This window comes from Notamacropus eugenii, chromosome 1 (genome assembly GCF_028372415.1).
Source record: "Notamacropus eugenii isolate mMacEug1 chromosome 1, mMacEug1.pri_v2, whole genome shotgun sequence".
In the NCBI taxonomy this organism is placed as follows: domain Eukaryota; kingdom Metazoa; phylum Chordata; class Mammalia; order Diprotodontia; family Macropodidae; genus Notamacropus; species Notamacropus eugenii.
Window position 1 is genome coordinate 52,773,252 of NC_092872.1, and position 27,833 is coordinate 52,801,084.

The following is a 27,833-nucleotide window of genomic DNA, read 5'->3' on the forward strand; positions in this document are numbered from 1 at the left end:
AGTCACTTAATCTCTCAGTGACCCAAGTCAGCTGTCTAAAATTATAAATTGCCCATCTCTATCAGTGAGAGAGCACCTGCAAAGGAATTCCCTTATACTAATAAAGTCATAGGTCTTGGCCAAAAAAAAAAATGCTACAGCAGTCTGAGGAGAAAACTCTATACTGAATGAGGTCAAGGTAAGCTTCCTTAGGAAGGTAGCATTTAGGTTGGATTTTGAAAAATTGGTAGAAAAAAAATGAGGCATAGCTTATTAAGTGATTCTTACATATTTTTACTTACATTTGAACTAGGAAGAGGGCGCATTCTAATTTCAATCTTTAAACCACCCTCAGCCTCATAAGAACCAAAGACCTTGTAGTCTCTTCTTATAAGGAGACACACTGTCTTTGTATATCAAACACTCCATCTTCCACTTCAAAATTCATCCCAGTGATTGAGATTGGCCAAGTCATTTGTATTAAAGGCCCTTTCCTTACCTAGACTGGCTAACTAGCACCACCAAGAATTCCCAAGGGAAATCTGAGAAATCTATTATCTATATTGACTCCTCTAGCCCTCCAGTAACTTATGCAAAATTTCATGCTTGCAGCCTGGACAATATTGGATTATCTGGATAACAGTTACGAAATTCTAGGTAAATATGCAAGCAGTGGTTGGTTATGAATTATTTCGGTAACTCTAGAATTGTAATTCAAGACCAAAGGCATACCACAAAAGAACCTCCCGTGTTATTTCAGCTCTAGTTACCAAGTTTCCTCTTTGCCTATGCACATTCACTCAATTTTCCCTCCTGTCATCTCGTTATAGATAGCATTTCTAGCACTATGTTAAAATTAATTGTGATCATGGATATCTTTGCTTTATCCCTGATCTATTGGACTAGCCTCTAATTTATCAATATTACAATATTTCTGACTCTTGGCTTTAGAATGATACTATTTACAATATTAAAGAGAGCTTCATTTATTCCTATGCTTTGTAGTATTTTTTTTTAACAGAAATGAGTATTGTATTATGTTAAAAGCTTTTCTCCAGTCATTGGTAGAACATGGTTTTAATCATTTTTGTTATTAATATGGTCTATTATAATTTTCCTTATGCAAAATCAACCTTGCATTCTTGCTGTAAATCCTACCTGTTCATAATATATGTATTAGAAACCAAATAAGATAATGCGGAGACACTAGCAACTGGGGTACTTGGAAGAAAACTAGGAATTCTAAGAGGTGGAAGTGAAGAAGAAATGCATTCTTGGCATGGGAGGGCACAAAGACAAGAGATGGTGGCCACTGTGAAGGACAAGAAGGCAGGTCTAACTCCACTGGAGTGAAGGCCAGCACTATACAACGGGACTGGAAAGGTGGGTTAGTGAAGGGCTTTAAATGTCAAACAGAAGAGTCTGTACTTGATTCAAGAGGCAATCAGAATGACATGGCCAAACCTGGGCTTTGGGACAATCACTTTGGTAGCTCTTTGGAGGCTCTGAAGAGGGGAGGAGATTGAGAAAAGGAGAACAAGGGAGAAAGCAATTCTGCCTTTGGGGAGACTGTGGATGGCTTCATGGAAGCATGTAGTGCCTTTATATGGCCTGGTAAAATCTTCCAAAATAAGGCATCTGTCTACCTATTGTATAAGTGCCATGTGATGGTTCAGCAGTAACCCATGGACTTCCACAGTCCCATGAAGATTATAGTCTGTTGGGACAGGCAGACTTCATACCTGCTGCTGGTGGTGTGGAGGAGGGATTATTGTACCACCAGGCAATGCAATGCTGTTTACAGAAGCAGGACATGTCAGCCTACTCTAGTTTTCAGTGGGTTACTGATGGAACTTCAAAGACATTCCTTGGATGGCTAGGAATAGCCCTCATCTCTAAGCCTCCCATCAAATGGAAGGAAATTAAATAGTCATAGCTCTTCATCTTAGATACCCGTGAAAGGAAGACAAGGCAGTATTTTAAGGATCCATCAAACCTCCAGGATTCTTAGACCAGCCTGGCATCGGGATCTTTCTCGAACACAGAGCCATCAGGAAGGCTCATTTCTCGCATTTGCTTGTTTAACAAACTGTTGCTTTCTAGTGATCTCTCAGATCTTTGAATTACAATTAAATAGAAAATCCAGAAATAGAAAGAAAGAAATGAGAAGAGAGAGAGAGAGAGAAAGAGAGAGAGAGCCCATGTTTTGGCTTCTACCCTCCCCTGTCACCCTGTCAACCATTAATTCTGACAGAAAACACGGTTCCTGTTTTTTCCCTCCAAAAAGCTTTCAGCTGTTAGCAGGAGACAGCTGCGCCCTCTGGAACTAATTACAGCTGTCCAAGAGATTTAGGCTCCAGTCGTAACAACTCCAATATTGCTGCTAATTTTTAACACGTACAGTTGGAAGACGTCATAAGAGTCTGATATATGAGAGAATCACAAAAGTTCAGTGGCACAGCTGCTACTGGGCATCTGGCAGCATGGATTGGGGGATATTGATTGAAGAAATGGTGCTTATTCTTCTTAGAATTTTTTTTTCCTAGTAACCACCTGATTTCATGGAGGTGACGGGGCAGGAACGATGGGGTGTATGTGCCCCTACACCCAGGGAATGGCTTTCCTTATGCAGATGGTATTTTTCTGCCCCTGGCACTTGTATTCAAGGCCCAACCCCTTTCCTCAGCCTCTCTAGGCTGCCCCTGTCCTCCCAGCTCAGCAGCCAGAGCTGAAATAACACTGGGGGTTCCCCTATGGCATGCTTTTGGCTTTGAATTCTAGTGCTAGAGTTACCAAAATAACCCACAATCAGCCACTGCTTGTACACCCACCCTGCATTTTGTTAGATAATACAATTATCCAGATAACTCAGCCTTGCCCAGGGTGCAGCCAGGATATTTTGCATCTTCTCCTAAAGCAGGAGGGGATGAATCATTAGGGCCACGAGGCCTGTGGTTTGAAGCCCCGTTTCATCTTTGCAGCGGCACTTTGCTAAATTACTCAAAATTATTTATCATTCATATTTCCTAGTGATCTTCCCCCGGGAGACGCATGGCTATCATTCAGTCTGCTCCCTCCCTGGTCTGAGAGTCTTTGGCTTCAAGAAGAAGCCATATGGTGAGGGTCACCAAGGAGGCAGAGCCCATGTGTAAAGGTTTCTGGAGTCATCTGATTAAGAATCTGGTCATTTAGAACAGGTGAGGAGTCTGCTCCTCTGGTGAACCTGGGTGAGTTCAAACCACATGAGATTCATTAACTTTCCTAGAGCCCCCTAGGACCATAGGGCAGCTGTGACCTATCCTGAGCTAATGGCCTTCTCATGTTATCAGCAAAGTACTATTTGTCCACCTAAGATCTATACTTTCCACTTATTCCTTTCAGTCCAGCAAACATTTACAGAGCTTCTGTTGTGTGCTTAACACTGTGTTGGGCCAGTGGGCAAGATACAGAATAGAAAGAAGTTGAAGTCCCCAACTTCAAGGAGCTTATACTCTATTAGGGGAATGTGCCACTTACAGAAATAACAGCAGGTGAAAATGTTAAGAGTAGGGAAAGCAAAGTACCACGCAAAGTCCAAGAGGAAAAAAGTCAGTGACAATGGTGGCAATAAGGGAAGGCTTCCTGGAGGTGGTGTTTATGATGGGTTTTAAAGGACAGGTAAGAATTCTACAAGAGAAGTGAGAGCATTGTAGGCTTAGGGGATGGTCTGAGCAAACACAGGGAAGCCTCTGTTGATTTTTCTTAATTTTCTTGATTAGCTAATACCAGGACCATCATTTGTGGAAGCAAAAGTCAAATTAGCCATGCAGGCCCCATCACAAAATCAACCTGCATTTGTAGTTATAGCGTTTGCTTATTGCAAGATTCTCAGACCTTCTCTAGATGTTTGTGTCACATTGAGGATGACCAGCCAGAAGGAAGCAGTTGCAAGGAAGATCTATAGCAGCCTTCTCGGTGAGATATCTAGATATGGACACACACAGTTATACACCTATACAAATGTGCATAAATCTATATTGTGTGATGTATGTAGTACATAGTAAGTGTTCCATGGAAGAACAAGCAGATGACGGGTGAATCCAAAAGAGAAAGACTCATTTTCAAAGAGAGATTGAGGAGGAAGACTCCCAGAGAAGGTGGCATTCAAGATGTGTGGGAGGGAGAAAGTATTCGAGCCAAAGGTAACCATGGGAACAAAGACAAAACAAAAGGCAGCTGGCAGATGTGGAACAGAGCGAAGAACTTAGAGTCAGAAAGACCTGCCTCGGATACTTCCTGTGTGACTCTGGGCAAGTCACTTCACCTCTTGGCTTGCCTCAGTTTCCTCATCTGTAAAATGGGGGTAATAATAGCACCTACCTCACCTACCTCATTGTAAGGACTGAATGAAAGAATATTATTTGTATAGAGTTAGAAAATCACAAACATTGAAGGGTAGATGGCTCCCAATTGCAGGTAACAGTTTCCAGTGAGAATAGGCCACAAGAAGCCATTAAAGTATTTTGTGCAAAGCAGTGACGTAAGGAGCCTGTGTCTTTGCCACAGTATGAATTCTAGGATGTCAGAAATACGCCTTCTGTTGTGTCCAGAGCTTCAGGCAGATTGTCAACTGTCCCTTTTGCCACCCCATCCCCATTCTGGACCTGTTAGGAAGTGGGCTTGGGAATTCTCCCAGCTCTGAGCCATTGCCTGGAATGGGAGCTCCTTGTGAGGGGGGGAGGGAAGGAGGTGGAGTGTGAGTGGAAAATGGAGAGGCCTCCTCCCAGCATAACATCCCAAGAGACACTTATCAGTAGAAGACAACTTCCTGTTACTTCCTCACTCTTCCTATGGGGGCTCCAGATATCAGCTAATTCAGTTCAACAAGGATTTATTAGAACACCTTTGTGCCAGGCACTAGAGATACAAAAACAAGGCCTCTGCCTTTGAGGAGCTTACGTTGGAGGGAAGAAGGGACCTAAGTAAATCACTGAACGTCTGATTTGGAAAGGACTTTGGAAGTCATGTGGTCTAAGACAAGGCCTAGTCAGAGGCTATACAGCCAATAAAGAGTCCCTCCATCATGCCAACTTCTCCTCGCACTAATCAGGCCTACCACAAGACAAAACCATCTTGCATCGAGGGCCACCACCCTCTGAAGACCTCGTCAGAGTATACCGTGGGCACCAACGGGAGGCCTGGCTTTATTATTAATCCTCTAGAGGGAAAAACAAAGGCAAATGCAGGGGATGATAGTGGGTTTCTGGGAACATCAAACACGAAAATGAGATTCATCTATGTACATTTCAGAGTGAACTCTAGACTCTGAGTCTCCTACACATTTCTTTGAGAGGAAGCACAGGGTAGTGGAAAGAGAATTGAACCTAGAAACAGGTGAGATCTGGGTTAAAAATCCCTCCCCTGATATTCACTGTTTGTATAGGTGAATATTTGTATAATCCCCTATCTGTATAACTGTGAGTGAATGACATAATGTCTCACTTTTCTCCAGTTTCCTCATTTGTAGAACTGGGATAAGAGTCATACCATAATAGTCACGGCATTGATTCTAGTAGCATGTACGTAAAGCACCATATAATGTCCACTTTTATCAGTGTACTTATTCATAGTAAGAGTATGGGGCCACAGACAGACAGTGAGAAGTAGGATGGATTTTTGAGCAGTCAGGGGCTTAGGTATAAGAGGATGGGACTGGGGTGAGGGTGAGGGATGACACTGAGACTGAGAATTCCACCAGTTACACCTGTACTGAGTCTGGGAAGCAAGCATTGGGATGAGGGAGAAAGCAGTGGAATGACATGGTCACTCCCAGCCCTGCCTCTATAAATGTAGCAGTGAGATCTGCCACCACCAAGTAAAATGGAAGGACAGGGGTGGGAGTGGAGAAAAGAAGGGGAAGAATCCGGAAAGCACTAGTTGAGAGAGAAAGGGAGTCCCGCTGAGCTCTACACTAGGTGCGAGTTCCATGATGCATGTGTGTATATAAATTAAATCCTGCCTTGACTATTAATGTATCTATCAAGTTACACTATCCCACACCTTGAGACAGCTCTCTAATATGCTAGACATTGGCATCTCAATCTGGGGTGGACCTTGTAAACAAATGATAATTTAGTCTCCTCCAAAATAGAAGCCCTGGTTGCCAAGGATGGCTGCAGCTAAGTTGGAGATACCCCAGAAGGCTTCAGAGAGGCTCCCTGTCCACAATCTTTTTCTCCTCCACCTTGCCAGGGTTCACTGGGCCTCCTCACTTTGAAAACATGCTGGTTTGAGACTTGCCGTGCTCATTCTCAGGCCAGATCAAAAATCTCTTGTAGGAGTGAGCATAGATCAACTTATCTGTTTCCCAGTTAGAAGGTGTTGAAAAAAATGATAGTGTTTAAACAGTTTCAGGTGCAATTCTTGGTTACCAAACTTATGGGGGGGCGGGGGGAATGGTAATATTGTGAAAGCTCAGATGTGAGAGTCAGTTAATCTTCAGTGTGAATTGGTGATGAATTGTTATTATTGGGGGGAATATTTTAAAACAGATGAAATATTTAAAGTTTATAAAATCATTCCAGAACATGTGTCCTCCTGTCATTTCTTTTCATATGTGTGTTTTACTTGGCAGACAGAAAACAATTGCGTAGCAAAATGGAATGTGCTCTTGACGGCATTATCTTTTGGACTCAGTACTTGTTTCGTCCTGGCCCTCAGTCTTCTCCAGCCATGGATCAGTTCTCCCAGGACCTCTATGTAACAATGAGGTCATAGGGCCCTCTTTTTAAGGAGAAGGAAATGATATTGGGAACAGTATGGTGGAGTGGGAAAATCACTGAACTTGGAATCTAAGCCAGGGGAGGCACCACACCAGGAGTTCCCTACACAAAAGTCACAAACGTTTCCATTTTGTTTTCGTTTCCTTGAGATTTGCATCATCCATCTCAGAAATAGTCATTATGATTATGTAAGTGTGAAAATAAAATACGGCTAGCGTGATAGCTAGCAACATGTGCACTACTTCGCAAATATGACTTCATTTGGTCCTCACAGCGATCTTGGGGGGTCGTTGCTATTCATATTCCCATTTTACAGATGAAGAAACTGAGGCAAACAGAGGTTAAGTAACTTGCCCAGGGTCTGAAGTGTCTGAAGCTGGATTTGAACTTGGGCCTCCTTGCCTCCAGGCCCAGCACTCAATCTGCTATTCCTCCTAAACTGCCCCTGAGCTGAGTTCATGTTAGTTGGGTTCCAGATGATATTTTTGCATTTGATTTTGTCCAGACCTGTGATTTTATCTATAAGGGGAACTCCCAGTATGAAAACTCCTTTCCAGGACACAAATGAGCAACTCAACCCTAACTAAAGTTCCAGTTGTTCAAGAGTAGCCTGGGGACACTGAGAGATTAAGTGACTTTCCCTGGGGTCCCACAGAATTTAGGTTTACTGGCCTGCATATCTTTTCTTGCACAATAGTTTTCCTGAAGAGATATATATATATATATATATATATATATATATATATATATGAATCAAATTTCTGTTAGAAAAAATTAAAACTGCCATGTTGTCCTAGACTTAAGTCATAGAATGTCAGAAGTGGAAGGCACCTAGAGGTCATAAAGGCTACTTTTCCCTCAATATACAGGTGAGGAAATGGAAGTCCAAGGAGGCCGAGAGACTTCAAATAGCTTAAATAGCTTGTGTTGTGTAGCAAAAACCCATCAAATAACTAAGATGTTTTTAATTGTAGGAGCACATGAGCCAAGAGTTTCACTATGAATCCCTTTGTTTCGGACTTCTTACTCTTCCGCCCTCTGTGGCTTTCACTTAAAAAGCTGCTGTCATCAATTTCAGTTTGACTAGGTGTAGATAGGGTGGTACCCGCTGATTCAGCATTGCCACATTGAGGCCATTCGTCACAACATCCTCTTGCCAAGAGATCATAGCCCCAGCCTTCCCCCCTCCCCCAGAGACCATGGGCCTCTTCCTGAGGCTGTTGCCAGACTCGATGGCCACAGTGACAGCTCCTCACCTCTTTGGCTTACTGATCCAATACCTTGCCGCCAGAGCCCACCTTGCTTTCTGTTGTGGGCTTGGGACTGCCAGGCATGAGAACTTACTTCTGCTGATCAAATCTTTTCTGCAAAGTCCTGTTGGAGGAGATGGAAATCTCACCTTTCCCCACTAGTCCCAGAGACCCTGAGGTCAATCTATGTAAGTCCTTCTGTCTATAAGGCCCAACTTTCCAGAAGAATGTTCACTCTTCAAAGGCAAGGACTATGTCATTTTTGTCTTTGTATCATCAGCACTTAGTAGGTGCTCTAATATTTGCTTATTAAATTGAATCTTATTACATATAATGGAGAGAATAGTGACTGATTAAAATTTCCAGTTAGAAAGCAGAGTTTCTTGGCTAGAGGGGAAAATTCAGAGGAAAAATGTCTCTCAGAGACAAATTTGAGAATTCTGCCATCCCTCCATCCAGATGTCTGGTTATTTCTACTCAGCCTCAGCTGAACCCCAGTTCTGTATCTGAACCCAGGGACCTTATCTTTAGGAAGGGTCACAGACACTGGCGCAGGGCCAAGAGGAGACAGCAGGACAACCCATTGTTTATCCCAAATTGGTAGCCCTTATCTTGCTGAGATTAAAGGTTATCTTTCAAAATTTGCAAGGGTGGAATTGGAGGGGGAGGGTTGGGGGTGGGGGGAGAGAAAGTGTTAGATTCACGTGCACCAAACAACCCCAGGAGTGTGCAGCTTCACACCCCACCCCTCCTGGGAGTTTTAGAGACAAGAATGGAGAGAGTAGAGCAGTCATGATGCAGTCAAAGACCTTGGCCAGGCTTTCAAGGGCTTCCACATTCTGGCGTCACCTTACAAGGGCCATGTGTCATATCACTCCCTGTACAGTCTAAACATGCCTGCCTTCCCTGCCTCTAACGCATGTACACGCACACGCACACACACACACACACGTACACACACATGCACTCTCTGTCTCTCTCTCTTCCCCTCGCTCCCTTCCCTATGCCTACAATACCCTCCTTCTCCCTCATCTCCTGTCGAAGCCTCATCTGTCCTTTAAAGCCCTATTCAAATGCCACCTCCTCCAAGAAGCCTTCCCCAGTCAGTACTGACCTTCGTCCTCACGCTGCACATGAAAGTTGGTGTTGTGCTTCTTTAACAATTTATCCTGTAGTGTTTTGCATTATTTTTATTTGTATTTGTGTCTCTTTCTTCTTTTGAGGGATCGTGTTTTATCTAACTTGTTTAGTTCCTCCATTACTTAATTATGTTCCCCAGACAACAGGCCCGAGATAATGGTGAATAATAATTACAGTAATCAAAGCACATTTCTGTAAGCGGTTTAAATGTCACAAAGCCCCTCTTACATTTGATCCTTACAACAGCTCTGTGAGGACAGTAACGTACACATTATTATCTCTGTTCTACAGATGAAGTGACTGTTTGCCCAAAGTTATACAGGTAGTAAGTGGAAGAGGTTTAGTCTAGGCCTTCTGACCTCCCATTGCATAGATTCACACATTTAGAGGTGGAAGGAGCCTTAGGAGAATCTAACCCAAACCCCTCATGTTCATTGACTTGTCCAAGGTCAGATAGGTGGAAAGTGGCACAGTCAGGATTAGCACCCAGGTCCTCTGCCACTAATATCCTGCTCTAAGGAGCAGCCTTCTCTCCCCAAATTCCAGTCTCTTTGCCTTCCTACCACTGCATTCCAGAGGAAGCAGATGTGTTGACCCCGAAGCCCAAGTCCCTCCACATACACTTAGCTCACCTTTGACAAGAGCAACACACCCTCTTTCCACATTCCCCATCCAGATCATCTGGGTGTTAAGAGAGGGTGTCAGTAAAACACCAGAGTAGAAGGGAAATGGGAACAATTTACTGAACTATCTGGCCCCGCCCCCACCCTAATACATACTTACTGGAGATAAAGAAAACAGTCCAGAAAACAGGCTGTTTTAAGCATATGCAGAGTTATTATTTAAAATCTGAATTTAGCAGCTTTCCCCTTAGAAATAGAGTTTTTGTCTGAAGATTTTAAAGCTCACAGGATTTAGCTTTAGACAACATAACTTTTTGATGATAAATATTTAGTCAGAAAAAGTGGGAAGTCACAGCAGGCAAACCATAGACAAGCACTTTCAAAAGAGAATAAGGCAATTTTCCTTTCAAGGGCTGATCAGATGACCGTACAGACTCCACTATGTGTTTCACTGTCTGTTTGCCAGTAGATTTTGTGATCCTGATTTTCAAACCCAAATAAGCCATTAAAGGGACCTTACAGATGGATTATCTAGTCCAGTAATCCTCAAAGAGTATCTAGAGATTCCTGGGGGTCCTTGAGACCCTTTCACATGGTCTGTGAGGCCAAAAGTATTTTCATAATAAGGTATTTTAACTTTTACCAGTCAATAACAGTAAAAATAATCACTTTACAAATGTTTCATTTCATCTTCGTAACAACTCTGGGAGGTAGGTGCTGTTATTATTCACATTTTACAAATGAGGAAATTGAAGAAAGGTTAAATAACCTATGCAAGGTCACACAGCTCTTCCGTGTCTGAGACTGGACTTGACTCTACAACCAGTGCTTTAGCCACTGCACACCTGTCATAAACAAAAGCTCTTTGGGGAGAGGAGACAAGGTCCTCAGTCACTTTTAAAAGTGTAAGGGATCCTGAAACTAAAAAGGTTGAGAACTGCTAATCTGGTCCAATTGCCTCGTGTTACAAAGGTGGAAACAGTCCCAAATAGGGGAAAGATTGCCCAGTGTTACACACCTGGGCCATGGCAGAAGCAACCTTATCAGCCTTGGCCTATTTTCATGGAAAGCTGCCTCTCTGCTGGTTGGCAGAGGTGAGATGGGGGAGCCCATCTTCACACCACCCAGTGAGAGACCCCAGATTAAAATGGAAAGGTTGCTAGACTTGGAAGCAGAACATTCAGGTTTGAATGACACAAAGCATTGTGTGACTCTACCTCTGGATGCCTCAGAATTCCTCTTCTATGACACAGGAGTGCTCATGCTTGCATGACCTCTTTTTAAATCTGAAAATGTAGCATTGCTCTTGCTCTGATGCAAGAAAAAGAGAAAGGGAGCAGCCTAAGTTGCTCAAATGCCAGGACCTCCACAGCCCTCTCCACCACCCAGTTATCTCAGGAAAGAGTCTGTAGGCCACCTGAACTCACATCAACTGAGCTATGTAGTAACACTTTAATTATTAACAGGAAACGCTCTGGGAATAACACTTCACCCCCCAGTTGACTTTTATCAACACAAAAACTCCTGAATATAATTAAGCCACAGCTGCAGAAGGATCTCCTTTAGAGTGATAAAATCCAGGTTTTCTGAACTAAGCCACTCAGATTGGTTGGCAGTGGTGGGCAGAGGGGCCAGGGAGATAATAAATATGTTTAGAGTAGTTTACAAGCAAGCTCCTCAGGACAAAGAAGGTGTAGTCAAGTTCGCTGCCAAGGCCCTACTCGCACATAGACTCCCCCTACTCTGCAGCTTTGTGCAATCCCAGAAGTGAAGTCTGCAAGAAGCTATGGAAAAGGAAAATCTGAGAGGGAATTCTGTGGGGAAAGAAAAGAGAACAACTAAAGAAAGGGGAGAAAAGATACAGGGAGGCCTAGGAGGGGGCTGTAAGACAATGGTCCTAAAGAAAGGGAAGGAGGTTAGAAACAGTGCAAGAGTATGTGAACAGAAGGGTCCTAGGAAAAGAGAAGAAACAAAGATGTAAAACCTCTCCCCATATCTACAGTAAGTGAGGTTTTCTGGGCACAAGATACATGACACCACAAAGGACTTGCCTGCAATAGATGTTATTTTTCTGTATTCAATCAGTTGCCAAATCTTGTCCTTTCTGTCTCTAGCATCTCTCCTACACGTTCCCCATGCACACTGACCCTCTTTACCTTTTCTGGAATATTTCAATGGTTTCCTCATTGGTCCCCCTGCCTTCAGTCCTTCCTCCACTCAAAGGGATTATTTTAAAGTGTAGGTTTTACTATATCCAGCCCCTGTTCAAACTCCAATAGCTCCTTATTACCTTCCCGATCGAATAGAAACTCTCCTTGCCACTCACAGCTTTTTACAACCTGGTTCCTCCCTATCCTTCCAAGCTACTCCACTCCATGCACTCTATGATCTGGTCATACTGGCCTACTTGTTCATACTCACATGTGGTGCTTTGTCTCCCTTCTTCTCCCTTCTGCCTGGAATGCCTTCCCTCCTCACTTCAAACACCCCCTTCTGTAGGAGGCCATTCCCCCAGATGACCTTCCATCCATTCTGTTTCTGTCATGCGTGTACCTACTTTATGTACGTGTTGTCTCCCCCACTAGAAGACAGACTCATTTTCGGCATGATCTATTTTCCCCTTTTCTTGATATCCCCAGAACTTAACACAGTACCTAACAGATAGTAAGCAATTAATAAGTACTTGTTGATTAATCTATCTTGAAGGAGTTCACACAGCATAAAGTTTTAAGAAGGGTAGTTTGGTGTTGCAGAAAGGACTCTGGACTTGGAGTCAAAAGGCCTAGCCCTGACCCATACCAGCCCTGGGACTTTGCTTGGGTCACCATCCCTCCCAGGTACAGGTTCCTCGCTCTACACTGGCTTAGCCTCTGAGAATGCAGGACGTGTTCCTGGCTTGGTGACTTCAGCAGAGGAGGAGGACTTCAGTGGAGCAATGCAGAGGCAAGCCTTTGGAGAAGCCTTGGTGCCATTTGAGCCTGAATCTAGCCTAATGCCTGCTGCTTTGATTTGAATGGGTAACATGTCCCCTATCTTAAGGCTGGATGATATCTACACCCTGGAGCAGGCAGATCAGTATGAGAGTAGGACGGCCAGCAGACGCTGTCTCTTTCTGCTGATCAGCGTACTGGTTTGTCTAGACTAGGGGAGCAGCCCAAGTTAAAGCCTGATTCTGCTGGAATTGTGTGTGTAACGTTTAATAGCTGAACAGAGCAATTGTTAAATGGATTGTGCAGTAATATAACTTTGACATTTTTATATTGCTCTTGACCTTATTAACTTACCCAGCCAATAATGCAGAGTGCTCTGAAATAGTCCAACTCCAATGCAGAACACAAGGCTGTATTTCTGGCTCTTGTCGGCAATGCCATACATCAAGGAGGAAAGAGTAGGACAGGGCTGGCTAATGGCACACCATGCGTGCCTCGCAGGGTGTTTCATATGACTGATGAATACTTCTTTCTACACTTTGGAAAATCTACATTTCTGTCAGCTCTCCAGTCAGGCCAAGAACAGATGCTCTCTGAGGAGGCTCACAGTCTATGGAATAACCAACAGCCACTTGTTAGTAGAGAGGAACTGGGAAGGGCAGAAGTGGACAACATAGCACAGAAGAGAACATCTTGAGAAGAGCACAAAGGATGAACCATTTAAAGCCAGTTTGGGGCTCCCTGAGAAAAATGATCTTACATGAGTTGGAGATTGCAGAGTGTCCTGCCTAGAGGCCGATGGGCTACCTGAGTCTTACCTTACCTGTCGTCCAGGTCTTTGGTTGGCCAAACCGGATAAACGTATGAGAGAAGAGACTTTCCAGAGTCGAACAAGGGTTAGGCTTTATTCAGGGTCTTGGTTACATGTGCAGGGTGAATTCTTCCTCAGGAGAGAGGAATCCTCCTCCTCCCAAGGAGGCAAAGATCTTACAGCAAGAGAATGGAAGCGGGAGAGGGGAGGGACCCTCCGCCCTCTCAGGGCCCTTCAGCCCAAAGAGCGCCTTCAGGCTTTCCTGACCCTACTTAAGCTCTCCCAACGCATAGTTTGCACGTAAATACCGGGCGTGCTCTCAGCCTTTAGCTAGTAAACAACAGGTGAGCTCAGACCCCGGGGCCAATCTCAAGGGTAGGATGCTCTCCCCAGCTCATATCCCACGGAGAAGAGGCGGAGATGCACGAGATAGCCTGTGTCTCACTCCTCAATTCCCAGCTGTTCCCTGGGGGGCTTCATGAGAACTCTGAGGTTAGAAGTCCTCACTTTTACCTGCCCGAGACTGTCCACATGGAACTGAGCTTACACCCCCAACAGCAGAGAGTCTGAATTTTCTTTCCAGTTCCTGGGAAAAGGGAATACTCACCTCACCTTGGCCACTGACTGGCTATGTGATCTGGGCAGGGCCTTCAACTCCTTCCCTTCTTGGTGGCCCTCAAATTCAGGGATGTTATGAGCCAGTGCAGCATCTAGGATCCCTCGGAGAATGGAGGCCCTTGCCTGGTTCAGAGAATCGTTAATATCCCCCTTCTTGGGAACCATCTCAGCAGTGAGTCTGAGAGTAAGGCAGGCATTGGGACAGGAGGAGGGGCTTTCTCCTGAAGAAATGGGGATGGAATTTGCACAGTCACTTACTCTGCTGGGTTTTTTCTAAGAACAGGTACCCTGTTAGTGGCTTTCAGAAGTGGGTAAAAAGAGAACCTTCTGTTTTTTATTTCAGGTGGATCAGAGGAGAACACTATAAATACAAGTTCAGCCACCCAGCAGGAAAGCATGCTGCCGAGGGAAAATGGTGGATCCGAAAGAGAATTGGCCCCTATTTCCCTGCAGTCAACCTCAAGGGGCTAAAGGATTTCTTTAAATCAAGGGATTGGCCTCACCCAGAACATGGATAAAAAGACAACCCTCCAGGTCTAGACATTGTATTTCAAGTTTTGCCTTTTAATAAAGCCCCGAAGCCACACTACACTTGACTTTTCATTTTTTAGGATCATAGAACACAATGTTGTGGAGCTGGAAGGAGCCTTAGAGACCACCTAGCTCAGCCCTCACATTTTATAGATGAGGAAGCTTCTAACCCCAGAGTCCTCATTTCAGAGCCCATGATGCCTTTCCCTCAACCATAGCATGACTCATAGTCATTCTAGGCCAAAATGGGCTCTGCAGATTGTTTTCCAGCACTATTCGCTGCTACCCTATCCATAGCATTCCAAGTGTCCAAAGCACCTGCAGAGTCTTTGATGCTTATGGTCATTATTCCTGGTCTTCTCCATCATCCTACACCCAAATCTCCAGAGATGAGTATGGTCCACTCAGATTTTCTCTACCATATCCGCATTACAGATTGCTGTGAATCATTAGATTTGTTCAAGCCCTTGTGTTATGGTAGCATGGAAGAGGTTTTTTTATTATATTGATTAGAGTGCTCATGGTTGAGTTCAGGCTGGTTGGTTTGTTTTATTCAGAACTCACTAACCTTCTGGAGCCTTGATCTCTGTTCCCAGACTCTCCCTGCACAGGTTGGTATAGATTTCCTAACTTTACCCTCTGTATGTAGTCCTTGTGACCCAGCAGCTAACACCTCTCCATCTGACTTAGACCAGATGGAGGTTCTAAGTTGGCCTCCAGGTCTCCTCAGCCTGGGTTAAGAAAAGGGCAAAGTCTGTAAGCCCTACACATTAATTTTAGGGTTGTCTTTCCCACATGGCTCATGCTAAGCAACCCCAGTAGAAAGAATCCTGGTCTGGACATGAGAAAAACTGGGCTCAAGTCCTTGCCCTGCCTCTAGCCTATTGTGCTGACCTTCTGCACTCTTGGTCTCAGTTTTCCCCTTTGGAAAATGAGAGGGGATTAAATCAAGTGATCTCTCAAGCTTTCTAGCTCTTATACTTAGCTCACAGCTTTGGTTTTTCCTTACCATACTTGTAATTTCATTGGTTTAGGGAATTCTTTATGAAGAAACTCCATCTATCAATGCCTCCAAACCTCTTGGGTCTTGGACACTGAGTTTAAGTGATTTGTCCAGGGTCACACAGCACAGATCTGAACCTCAGAACTGAAATTGGACCTGGAATTGGGAAGACCCAGATTTAAATCCCACATCTGACATTTGGGCGTGTATTCATAGGCATTGAACCAATCATTGAACCTCTCAGAAACTCAGTTTCCTCATACGTAGTACCTGTAGTACTCACTATTTCACAGAGTTACTCTGAGGCAGTAAATGAAATAATCTAGACAGGGAGTTTCAAAGGCCTTAATGGAGCTCCACCCTGTGTAAGACACATCACAAACCCTAAAGTGCTTTGTAAACTTACCTATGATTATTTTTCCTAATTATTATTACTTCCCCAAGAATAGGTAACATTGGAGTTAAAACTGCCTTCCCAGCTCCCTTACAGGCTTCTCTTCCCTGTGTTATAGATGCAGCCAGCCCCTCCCAGAGGTAAGGGAAGGGATTAACTTTGACAGAGTGAAGACAGCATTCGTTTTCTAGTTGGATTTTTCTGGGAAGTTCATTCCCACAGCTCCCCAAAGCCCTTCTCATTGACACTTTCTTCCTTGTATTTATGCCAACTTTTATGCCCCTGTGTCCCTCTCCAGATGGAGCCAAAAGGGCTCCTTTCTAGGGCTCCCCATGGACATTCCTCACATCGCAGCTTCTTTCTCAGTGACTGTGGAGACCGAGAGCTACAATGAAAGGCAATTACAGCCAACTCCTAATTATCTGGACTAATAGGGACCAAGGGATCCTGGGTAACTGAAATTCACTGAGAATTCTTAACCCTCACTTCAGCTCAGTTACCTCCTCCCCCACTCGACCATTTAGCAGAGCTTTGATTCACAAAGAACAACAGAGCTGGGTTTGGAATCCATATTTTTCTTTTTCTAGCCTAACCTCTGGTGTGCAGGGTCAGGGGGTGAAGGGTGGGAGATCAGGCAGGAGGAAGAAGGGAAACTAGATGCTTGATGAACTCACAAACTAGACTGTCAGTCGTTGAATAATGGAAAGTTTCTTCTTTCTGGGAATAAACAAATAATATTTTTTTCTTAATCCATTTTTACCCAGTTGTATGTGCCCTGCTTTTTATAAGCAACAAATCAGTTGGATCACAGCTCTCTCCCCCTTTACTTCCATTCCCCCAATGGTGGGAGGGCGGGGGGGCCTGACTCAAAGCTGGGAATGTTCTACCTTCACTTCACTCTTGTCTATATTGTCCTGGCAGGACCTAAAAGTATAGAATTTAGCACTGGAAGGGACCTTAGAGACTGTCTAACCCAACCTCCTTCATTTCTCAAATGAAGAAAGAGAGCAGTTAAGTGATTCCTCCTTTTTTGTCTTCCCTGAGGGTCATTTGCGTTTATTGTCAGGACAATGTTCTTGCCAGAAGTCCACTACTATTCCTCTTGGGCCCAGAAGGAGCCAGTTGTCAACCATGCAAAAGCAACAAAACGAATTTTCTTGGAGGCAAGAGGAAGATCAGAAAAGAGAGAGGCCAGCAATGGGGATAGAACGCTAGGATGATGACTGATGTTTGTGAGAAGGGAAATTAACTCTTATGCTACTTCTCTATTTTCTTCAAAAGACAATCCATCTTTGGACTCAGAAGGATAAGACAAACATAGTTAAGAGGGAGGGGAAACCCAGGACAGGCAAGGAGTGGTGAGAGAGCAATTTCTGTCCTCAGTAGGTTAAAGTCACCTCTAAGAGAGTGTAAAAACAGAGATGTGAATGGTAGCATGTAGTTGGTGGTGATTTTGGAAAGATTGTGGAGGCCAGAAGAGGTGCCTCAGAGGTAGACAAATACAAGTAATACCCAATTTTCAATAAAGGAAGGAAATAAACTCTGCAAATTACAAACCAACAAGATTAGAAAATGTACTTGGGAGCATTTAGAAAGGGATCATTAAGGGTCAACCTGGCTTCATAAAAGCAATGCCTTGCACGCAGTAGGTATTTAATAATGTTTACGGAATCTAAGCATATTTGACATCAAATAACAGAAATACTAACAATAATAGTTGTAATCAGTAAACATTTTTAGTGCCTGTTATATGCTAGGCAGAGTGCTAAGTGCTAGGGATAGGAAAAGAGACAAAAGATAGCCCCAGACCTCAAGGAATTTACAATTTAATGGTCCTATCTGGCTTGTGTTTGTTAAATAGAAAAACTCTTTCTTCTTAAAGGTCACATAGTGACTTTAGACTCCTGATGGGCCCCCACAGTCCACCAGTTCCCATTGGGAATGTTTCAGCTTCAGCTTGGTTCACAACTGGCTGTATTCGGTAACACCCGTGAGGCAATAAGTAGCAATCTCGTTTGCCTATGTATTTAAATCCAAGGAGTGGTGGAGCATAGAAAGTATAAAGTGACCGCCTGTCCTTTAAAATCCTGTGCTGTTCTAGATAGAAATATAAAACAAGAATGGAATTTCATATTGATAGCCAAAATTTTTAGCTTCATCTCCGATTAAATATGGTACTCCTTGATTACCATGCTGTTACATATTCTGACTTATTCTGCTCAGAGAATAATGTGTAGAAATACCTCTGTTGACTAATGTGAACTGGAAATGGTATGCTCAAGTCAACTGAATTTTCTGACTTGCTGAGAATTTAAAAACACCTTTATGTTAATAGTTGGAAACATGCAACATGCCAAAAATGTACTTTAGCAGTACTCTTTTAGGAGAAGTACATATCATAGAATAGCTTCCCCATGAAAAGACCCACACCTGGTCCTTTCCAGAATAAGGCCATTTGCCTTAGGAGAAAATGATATAAAATTTCACAAGTGCCTATGACTGCAACCCACAATTAGGTTTATAAGCACTCTATGTAACAAATTTTATGCTTAACTTTCTACTGTTCTTATGGAGGAAGTCTAGTGGAGTCCAGTTCAAAGAGGAATTTCCATGTGGAAAGGTTCTTGTTTGCATCTAATAATATTCTGATTGCAAAAACATGGCAGAATATCCAAAATGAGATCTTTAATCACACAAATTAAATAGCCACACAAGAAAAACCAAGTGGAAGTGTGGAGAAAATCACCTGTCATATCTATGAATAGGGGAATATTTCATGACCAAGCAAGAGACAAGGAGGTGTACAGGAGGCAAAATGGACCATTTTGATTATATGATACAGAATTTTAAAAAAAAATTACACAAACAAAATCAGTGTAGCTAAAATTATAAAAGAAGGAGGAAACTGGGAAAAATCTTTGCAGCAAGTTTCTCTAATAAAGGTTTCAATTTTTAAAATATATAGAGAACTGAGTCAAATTGATAAAAATAAGAACCACTCCCCAATAGATTAAATGGTAAAAGTATATGAATATGAAATTTTCAGAGGAAGAAATCTAAGCAATATTCTTATGAAAAAATCACTAATGACTATAAAAATGAAAATTAAAACAACCCTTAGATACTACCTCATATCCATCAGATTGGTTAAGCTGACTAAAAAAGGAAAATAACAAGTGTTAGAGAGGCTATAGGAAAACATACTTCAATGTACTGTTGGTAGGACTGTGAACTAGTCAGATATTCTGGAAAGCAATTTGGAACTGTGTCCAAAAAGCTGTTAAACTGAGCATACCTTTTGACTCGGAGATACTGCTATTAGGTCGATACTTAAAAGATTCAATTCAGTAAACATTTATATTACGTGCCAGGAACTATGCTAAGCACTGGAGATGTGTGTGTGTGTTCATCCTTGGTTGCTGAAGAAGACAATGCCATCAGAAAAATAGTGACATGACTTGTACTTGACTTTGTTTTGAGTGAGGGAGGGCTGTGCAAGTCACCCGCCTCACTTCTTCTCCAGAACCATCTGAATCCAGTGACCAGATATTCATCAGGGTGACTGGAGATGACCCAGAATGAGGCAATTGGGGTTAAGTGACTTGCCCAAGGTCACACAGCTAGTGAGTGTCAAGTGTCTGAGATGAGATTTGAACTCAGGTCCTCCTGACTCCTGCACTGGTGCTTTATCCACTGCATCACCTAGCTGCCCCAACTAGAGATACAAAAAGAGGCAAAAGACAGTCTGCCCTCACAGAGTTTACAATCTAATGGGGGAGACAATGTGCAAAGATACAGAGCCATCTATAAAAAGGAAATAATAGAGGGAAGACACTGGAATTAAGAAGACTTCCTCTAGGAGATGGGATTTTAGTAAGATCTGGAGCCAGAGAGTACCCAGAGCTGAGAGATGGAGTGTCTTGTTCATGGAATAACCAGAAGGCCTGTGCCACTGGATCAAAAAATATATTTTAGAGTCAGGTGTAAGAAGCTTGGAATGCTAGGAGGGGCTAGGTTATGAAGGACTTTGAATGCCAAACAGAGCATTTTGTATCTGCTCGTGGAGGCAGTAAGAAGCCATTGAAGCTTACTGAGTAGAGGAGTAACATGATCAGACCTGCGTTTTATGAAAATTACTTTAGTGGCTAAGTGGAGGATGCTTTGGAATAGGGAGGGACTCGAGACATTTTAGCAATCCAGATGTGAGGTGATGAAGGCCTGCAGTAGAGCAATGGCCATCTCAGAGAAAAGGAGTATATTCAGGAGATGTTGCCAAGATGAAATCAGCAGGCCTTGGCAACATCTTGGATCTGAGCGGGGGTGGGGGGTGGGGGCAGGGCGGGAGAAGAAACATAGTGAGGAATCCATTACAACTCATAGGTTGTGAGCCTGAGGGACTGGACTTACTCTCTACAGTAATGGGAGTGGTGGTAAGGGTGGTTAGGGGGAAAGATAATGAGTTCTGTTTTGGATATTTGAGTTTAAGATGTCTACTGGACATCCAATTTGAGATGTCTGAAAAGCAGTTTGAGATGTGAGATTGGAGGTCAGCAAAGAACATGGGACAAGAAAGGTAGATTGGAGAATCATTAGCATAAAGATGGTGATTAAATTCATGGGAGCTGTGAAGATCACCAAGTGAAGTAACATAGAGGGAGAAGAGAAGAGGACCCAGGAAAGAATTCTGAGGGACACCTACAGTTAGAGGGTGTGATCTGGAGGAGGATCCAGCAAAGGAGACAAAGGAGTGGTCAGATAGGTCTGAGGAAACCCAGGAGAGATGAAAGAGTATCAAGGAGTGATCAGCAAATCTCAAAGGCTGTAGAGAGGTTATAGAGAAGAAAGGCTGAGAAAGACCATTGGGTTTGACAACTAAGGGACCCTTAGTAACATTAGAGATAGTAGTTTGAGTGGAAAGATAAGGTCAGATGCAGGTTGTAAGCGGTTAGTTAAGAAGAAAATGAGAGGAAAATGGAGGCACCTGTTGTAGATGGCCTTTCAGAGGAGTTTAGCTACAAAGGGCAGAAGAGATATTGGATGATAGCAGGAATGGAATGATAAGTGAGGATTTTTTCAGGATAGGGGCGAGATAGACATGTTTATAGGCAGCAGGAAATAGACTAGTAGATCAAAGAAAGAAGAATACAAAAATATTTATAGCAACTCTTCCTGGTGGGAAAGAACTGGAAACTGAGGAGGCACCACCACATCTAAAGGTGGATGGCTGAACAGGTAATAAAATATGAAGGTGATGAGATACATTGTACTATGAGAAATGAAGAGGATGGTTTCAGAAATGCCTGGGAAGACTTGTATGAAATGATGCCAGTGAAGTGGGAGAACCAATACAACTGTCTGTACAATAATAACAATATTATAAAAATAAACAACTTTGAAAGATTTAGGGAGTCTGGTCAACCCCATGACCAAACACAGTCCTAAAGAACTTGTGATGAACATGCTATCCAGCTCCAGATAGAGAACTAATGGACTCAAAATGCAAATTAAAGCATATTTTCTTATCTGTTTTTCAGGGATGGGGTTTAAGACATGACTAAAATGGCAATTTGTTTTGCAGGACTATACGTATTTCTAATGAGTTTTGCTTTTTTTTCAATAAGGGAAGAAGAGAATTCAGATCTGAAAATAAAATGGGATTGCATTAAAAAAAAAACCAAGTAGATGAAGAATGATTTTGTCTAAATTATGATATACAGTTGTCTGGACATTTTCCTATCAGTTCACATATCTGGAATAATTCCTAAAAATGGAATTGAAAAATGGAAGAGAATGGACTAGATTGCCTTCAGGAAATGGTCCAGTGTTTTTGAGGACCCCAAACTTCTCTTTGAAACAGATACCCACCTTTTTTAACATTCTTTCAGGAATTTTATAAGTTTAAATGACATACAACTTGGGAAAAAACCCACCACCTCCAAAAAATGGAAAGACTTATGGTGGATGTGAACAGGCTTCAACACACTTGGAATGATGTAATCAAAGAAATGTGACCAAAAAATCAATACATGAGGATGTAAGGAGTCCAAGAGAGGAGGAGGAAAGAGGACAGATGAACTCCACAGAACGCTTCCACACAGATTAAGAAAATGCACCAGATCAGTCCTGATCAGGAAATCCAAGAGGAAAAAATCACAATGAATTATTTTTCCAGCCAAAGTCATCAAAGAAAGATAAACAGAAAGGTGTCAGGACAGTGAAGACAAAGTCTAGCCAGAAATGACCGAGTGGAACATTGTAGTGTCGGGAGAGGTTATGCACCAGCAAAAGAAAAGGCCCCAGATCAAGGACAGGGGGCTGCCTAGGTGAAAATATAGGTGCTCTGTCCCTCACTACTCAGTTCCTGGTCACAGATCCAGAGCAGACTGAGGAGAGCTGCACCTTGGGGTAATGTTCCAGTGTAAGAATAAGTTTTGGTCTAGTTTTGACCGGATACTGATCATAGATCAAGTTCAGATCGTAGATCCTGCTCATACACAGGAACAGAATAGAGTCTTATTCCAGACAAGTCTGAAGCCTATAGTAGAATAAAGAGGGCAGGAATCCCAGACCATAGAGGAGCCTGTAATTCTGACTCTGAACTAGTAAAACTTTCCAGTTGGCTGACTGTAAGGGAATTGCCAACCTTCAGCTCTCTTGGACGGCGTACACCAATCATGGCTCAGGTAATCTGAGGGGAGATTGGTAAGGCATGAACAAGATGGCGCTGGGAGGAAGGGTTCCACCCCTGTTCACCACCAGATACTTCCTGAAACATGGCTGGAAAGCAGTAGCAAAACTTGCTTAAACTAGTTTAATCTTGCTTGTGCTGCTTACGTAACTAAGGCGTACATGATACTATATAAGTGCCTGAGGTAGTTTGAATAAGCGGAGTTGCCTTACATCTTTGCCTCCCGCCTCACCCTTACTCACAGCAAGCTCCTTCAGGGTCGACAGGCCCTGCTGGTCAGATAAACCTGTCGGCTCGGGGTAAATGGGCCCCACTAAATCCCGTTCAGCTGACAATGGTTAAATCTGGCAGCAGTCTACTAGAACTTTAGCTGGGGAAAGTCCAGAGGTGTGTTGCTCAGACCCAAAACAAGGTCAGGAACTTGTAGAGCTCAAAATGGTGGGGGAGGTGGTCATCACCTAGATCAGGCTACCTTAGAGCAGGTCCTCAGCATGAGCTGTGCCTGAGGATAGAGAATAACATAACAATGACCCTCTCCAAGAAGCAGCAGCAGGACCCAAACATTCCCAACAGAAGTGTATAGCAGAGGCTGGCTGTCATATAAAGTCTGATGCAATAAGAAGTCTAGAAGAATAAGCAAAAACTCCCACCATAAAAAGTTATTATGATGACAGGAATACTGCAGACATAAACCCAGAAGAAGAGAATGACTCCAGAATATTCACAAGCCAAGTCTCATAGAAAGGCACAGCTTGGGTATGAGTTAAACTAGAATTCCTGGAAGAGATGAAAAAGGAGGTAAAAATATTTTTAAATAATTTATAAATGAAATTAGAACATTACAGAAAAAAAGAAACGAGAACTATAGAGGAAAGAATTAAAAAGGAAATTAACAGCTTTGAACAAGAGGTTCAAAACCTTACCCAAGCAACAAACTATCTGAAAGTGAGAATTCACTACGTAAAAGATAATGACCCTGTGAGACAACAAAAAATGTTCAAAAAAAATCAAAAGACTAAAAAATACGAAGAAAGTGTAGGCTATTTTACAGCGCCCCCCCCACCCCTAAAAAAAAATCTGACCTGGAAAAGATATGGGAGAGATGATTTGGACTATGTAAAAGCCATGACCAAAAAAGAGTGTAGATATCATGTTATAAGAAATCTTAGAAGAAAATTGTCCAGATCTCTTAGAATCAGAAGGTATAAAATGATGATAGGAAGAATCTACCAATTACTTTCTGAGAGAAATCCCAAAATGAAAACTTCCAGGAACCTTATAGTCAAAATCTAGAGTTTCCAAGTCAAAGTAAAAATACTGCAAATAATCAAAAAGAAAGAATTCCAAGTACCAAGGAGACAGAATTACACAAGATTTAGTAATCACCACTATGAAGGATGTGAGAGCTTAGAATACATTCCAGAAGGCTAAGACATATAGGTTTACATTCAAGAATAACTTACCTAGAAAAACTGAATGTAATCCTGTAGTAGGAAAAACTGACAATAATGAAAAATTATTTATTGATGGAAAGACCAGAGATGAGTAGAAACTTTGAAGTACTAATACGTGAGTCAAGAAAAACATAAAAAGGAAAGCATGAACAAACAAACTATCATGAGACCAAACAAGGTAAAATTATTTACATTCTAATATGGAAAAATGATGCATGTGTTTCTGAGAACCTTATCAGAATCAAAGAGGAAGTCTAATTAGTTACAGGACTGAAAGTGGTTCTGTTGGGCTTTGATGAGCCTAAAAGGATACAAAGGGAGAAAAAAGAGGACTACATTTCAGAAAAAGAGAGAGGAAGGATGGGAAATTATCTTACATAATCAAGGAGCACAAGTAAAAGTCTATACAAACAAGGAGCAAGGTGGAGTGGGCGCTGAGCCTTACTTTCATGTCAACTAGTTAGAGGAAAAGAGAGAAGAGACAGAGGCAGAGAGAGAGAAAGAGGGAGATGGAGAGGGAGAAATGAGGGGGAGAAGATACTAAGAAAGGCATTAATCCTAAGCAAAACTCTAAAAGTGTACAAAAGTATTTTCAGCATATCTTTTTATTGTAGCAAAAAAAATGGAGGGGCTGCACATCAATTGGGGAATAGCTTAACAAATTATGGTGTATGAATGTAGAATATGATGGAAAGCTATTGTGCTCTAAAAAACTATGAAAGTAATGGTTTCAGAGAAACCAAAGAAAACTTGTATAAATTATTGCAGAGTGAAGTAAGCACGACCAAGAGAACCATTTACAGAATAACACAGTATTGTAAAGACAAACAACTCTGAAAGGCTTTGGAACTCTGATCGCTGCATAGACTGACATAATGAAAGGTTACCAATTTTTTGATAGGTGATAGACGCAGGGTGCCATTTATATATAGATATAACTATATTTTGTACATGGCTACTTCAGGGAATTTGTTTTGACTATACACATTCGTAACAGAACTTTTGTGTTTCTCAATGAGAAGGGTGGAGATTTGGGGGTGGGAAAAAAGGCAAATTAATGAGCCCTAGCTTAAAATCTCAGTCAAAAGCTTCAGACCACAGCTTTTGGCTATCGACCTTGTTTGGGGGTCAGCTCCAAGGCATTGTTATCCCCAAATGAAACTTCTGCCCTCAGAAAAAATTCCAAGTACTTGAGTTCCAGTTTTCCTGTGCTCTTTAGATGAGAAAAGTTACCCCTTTTTAAGACTGTGAGGCATGGATATAACTATAATGAATATGAATAGAGCTGAGTCCTAAATGTTTTGTTTCTTTTTATTTTTTTGTGTGTGTGAGACTTCTATTCCAATGGATGCTAGAACGAGAATCTTCAAGACAATACAACCAATTCAGTTATAAATAGCAAAGAAAATGACCCTGGCAAGAAGGTTGGCCAAGACCTTTCATCTTCCTCCATGTCCTGAGATAGCTGTTGGGGAGCGGTAAGAAGAAACACTGACCAGGCTGAGAAAACCCTGGCTTTAGTATTAACTACCTGTGAGACTTCAGATAAGTCCCTTCTCTTCTCTGCACCTCAGTTTCCCCATTGGTAAAATTGGAGGACTGGGCTAGGTGATCTCCAAAATCATCTCCTTTCCTAAATTCTATGATCCTATAAAGGGCATTGCACCCCAATCCCAGCATCCCTGCCCAGTAGGTGAGTTCAGGGAGTAGCCTCCAATAGGTATGCACATAGTTGCCATGCTACAGCAGACTTCTGGGTAAGGCCGGCTAATTATCCTTACACCATCCCGTCCGCCCCAGTAGCCAACTTGTTTACCTTGGTCCACAGAGGCCAAGAAAAATTGAGTCCAATCCTCACCAAACTTTCTGACAACTCCAAGAAGTCTCCTGACCCCAGGACTTGATGAAGGTGCCTGGGTTGTGGGCATAGCAAAATCATTCTGGTGCCTGGCACAGAAGCAGCCCAAGGTGGGGGCAAATAAAACCTTGTGCTGGGGAGCCTGCCTCACTTCCTGTGCTGGCAGAGATGATGTAAGAGGCCTTTGTCTGAGAGGGACAGCCTGGCCGCCAGTAGAAGCTTCCAGAGACATGGGGGTTTGGGGTTCCTAGGAAGACTTGAGTATTTGTGTGGAACAAACAGGAGTTTTTTCAAAAGTATTGGAGTCAACAAGTCTGACTCCAACCTCATCAAGTTAAATAAATTTGGCATGCCCAGAGTGCTGGTCCTGCCAGCGTGACCTCACTGGGCTTCTCCTTTCTTATTGATTTAACCTGGATTTTATTAGTAGTGTGTTTAAGGGTAGAAAGATGGGGAGTGAGAAAAATGGGGAGCATTTCTCCATCCTTAGGTTCAATCCACCTTCCCTGCTCCAAATTCAATGCATCCACATATAGCAGTTCACTTACGGCTAACCTTTACATAGAACTTTAAGGTTTGCAAAACAGTCACAGGTATTTTCTCATTCATCCTCACAACATCCATCATTATCCCCATTTTATAGATGGAAAAAACTGAGGCTTCCACTTGACAGTCAACTATTCCGTGCATATGTCAGTGAGGCCCCTTTATTGGTCTTTTCAGACATCATTCAATTTAAGCAACCAGGGGAGTGGGATCAGTTTTCCTCCTGGAGTATCCCAACTCCACTTCCTTCAGGTGAGGACTGGAATCCTCCACTGCCACTGTCCAAGCATGACAGATGACAGAGAGCATTCCAGAACAAGCAAGAAACATTTCTGGAGGAAAGCCTACATTTTCCTCTCCTGAGTTGAGTCCTTTTTATAATCATCCAAAAAAAAAGGCAAGATATTTTTCCATGTCTTATACTTTTCAGTCAATGATGTGACTGGGAAGATAAAGTCTGATATAAAAAAATGCTTATAAAAGCCTATTTGTTCCTTCCTCATATTATTTTCAAGAATACTCTCTATATGTGTGTAGACAATTCACATAAAGACTTCTTGGAGATGGAAATGTAAACATGTGGTCAGTTGGTCACCATTTAAAAAAATATAAACAGTAATGGAAAATTCAGTTCAACCAAGATTTCTTAAGCTACAGGTGAGGCCCTGTGTTTGGTACTGGGGACAAAAAGACAAAAACAAACAAACCAAAAAACCAGTCCATGCCTTCAGGGAGTTTATAATCTATTGATATCTAGGATTTTTTTTCAGTTATCTTACATCACTATCCTGAGACAGCTTGAAAATTGATCCCTTGGTAATCAATGGGTAACTTGAAAATGAGCTGAAAATTAAAATTGCAGGTTGAACTCAGTCATTGGGGAGGACTTCTGAGTCATGTTACCAATAAGATGGAGGACTAGAGATTTTCTCCAATCCTCACCACCTCTGCAAAATAGGAATTATGTGCCAAAGATAAAGCAATTTCAGCTTTCTCTATGGTCTAGGACACCAAGAACCCAAACAAGCTAAAAACCCAATGAATTAACAGCAGAGAAGACCAATGTTCTCTAAACCATAATGATTGCTCAGTCACCATCCTTTCACCCACTGCCCACCACACTCCTCTGGCAGGAGGGTGGCACAAGCTGACTCATGAGCTTATAACAGACGTCATCTCACCAGTCGGACACCACCTTCCTTCCTGGGAGCAACTGACACTTAGAAAAGTGGGAGGACTTGGACCCA

The 27,833-nt window shown here is 42.5% G+C and overlaps 1 protein-coding gene across 7 annotated transcripts in view; it reads left to right on the top strand.

Annotated features, from left to right (window-relative positions):
* LMF1 (lipase maturation factor 1) overlaps positions 1-14,701 on the top strand; it is a 742,944-nt gene extending 728,243 nt beyond the window's left edge. For all 7 annotated transcript variants that reach the window (XM_072600903.1, XM_072600855.1, XM_072600875.1 and 4 more), the window contains one exon: positions 14,456-14,701. In XM_072600903.1, coding sequence (XP_072457004.1) covers positions 14,456-14,630 — 175 coding nt within the window. In that variant the 3' untranslated portion in view covers positions 14,631-14,701. The remainder of the gene's footprint in view (positions 1-14,455) is intronic.
* Positions 14,702-27,833: the final 13,132 nt, after the last annotated feature.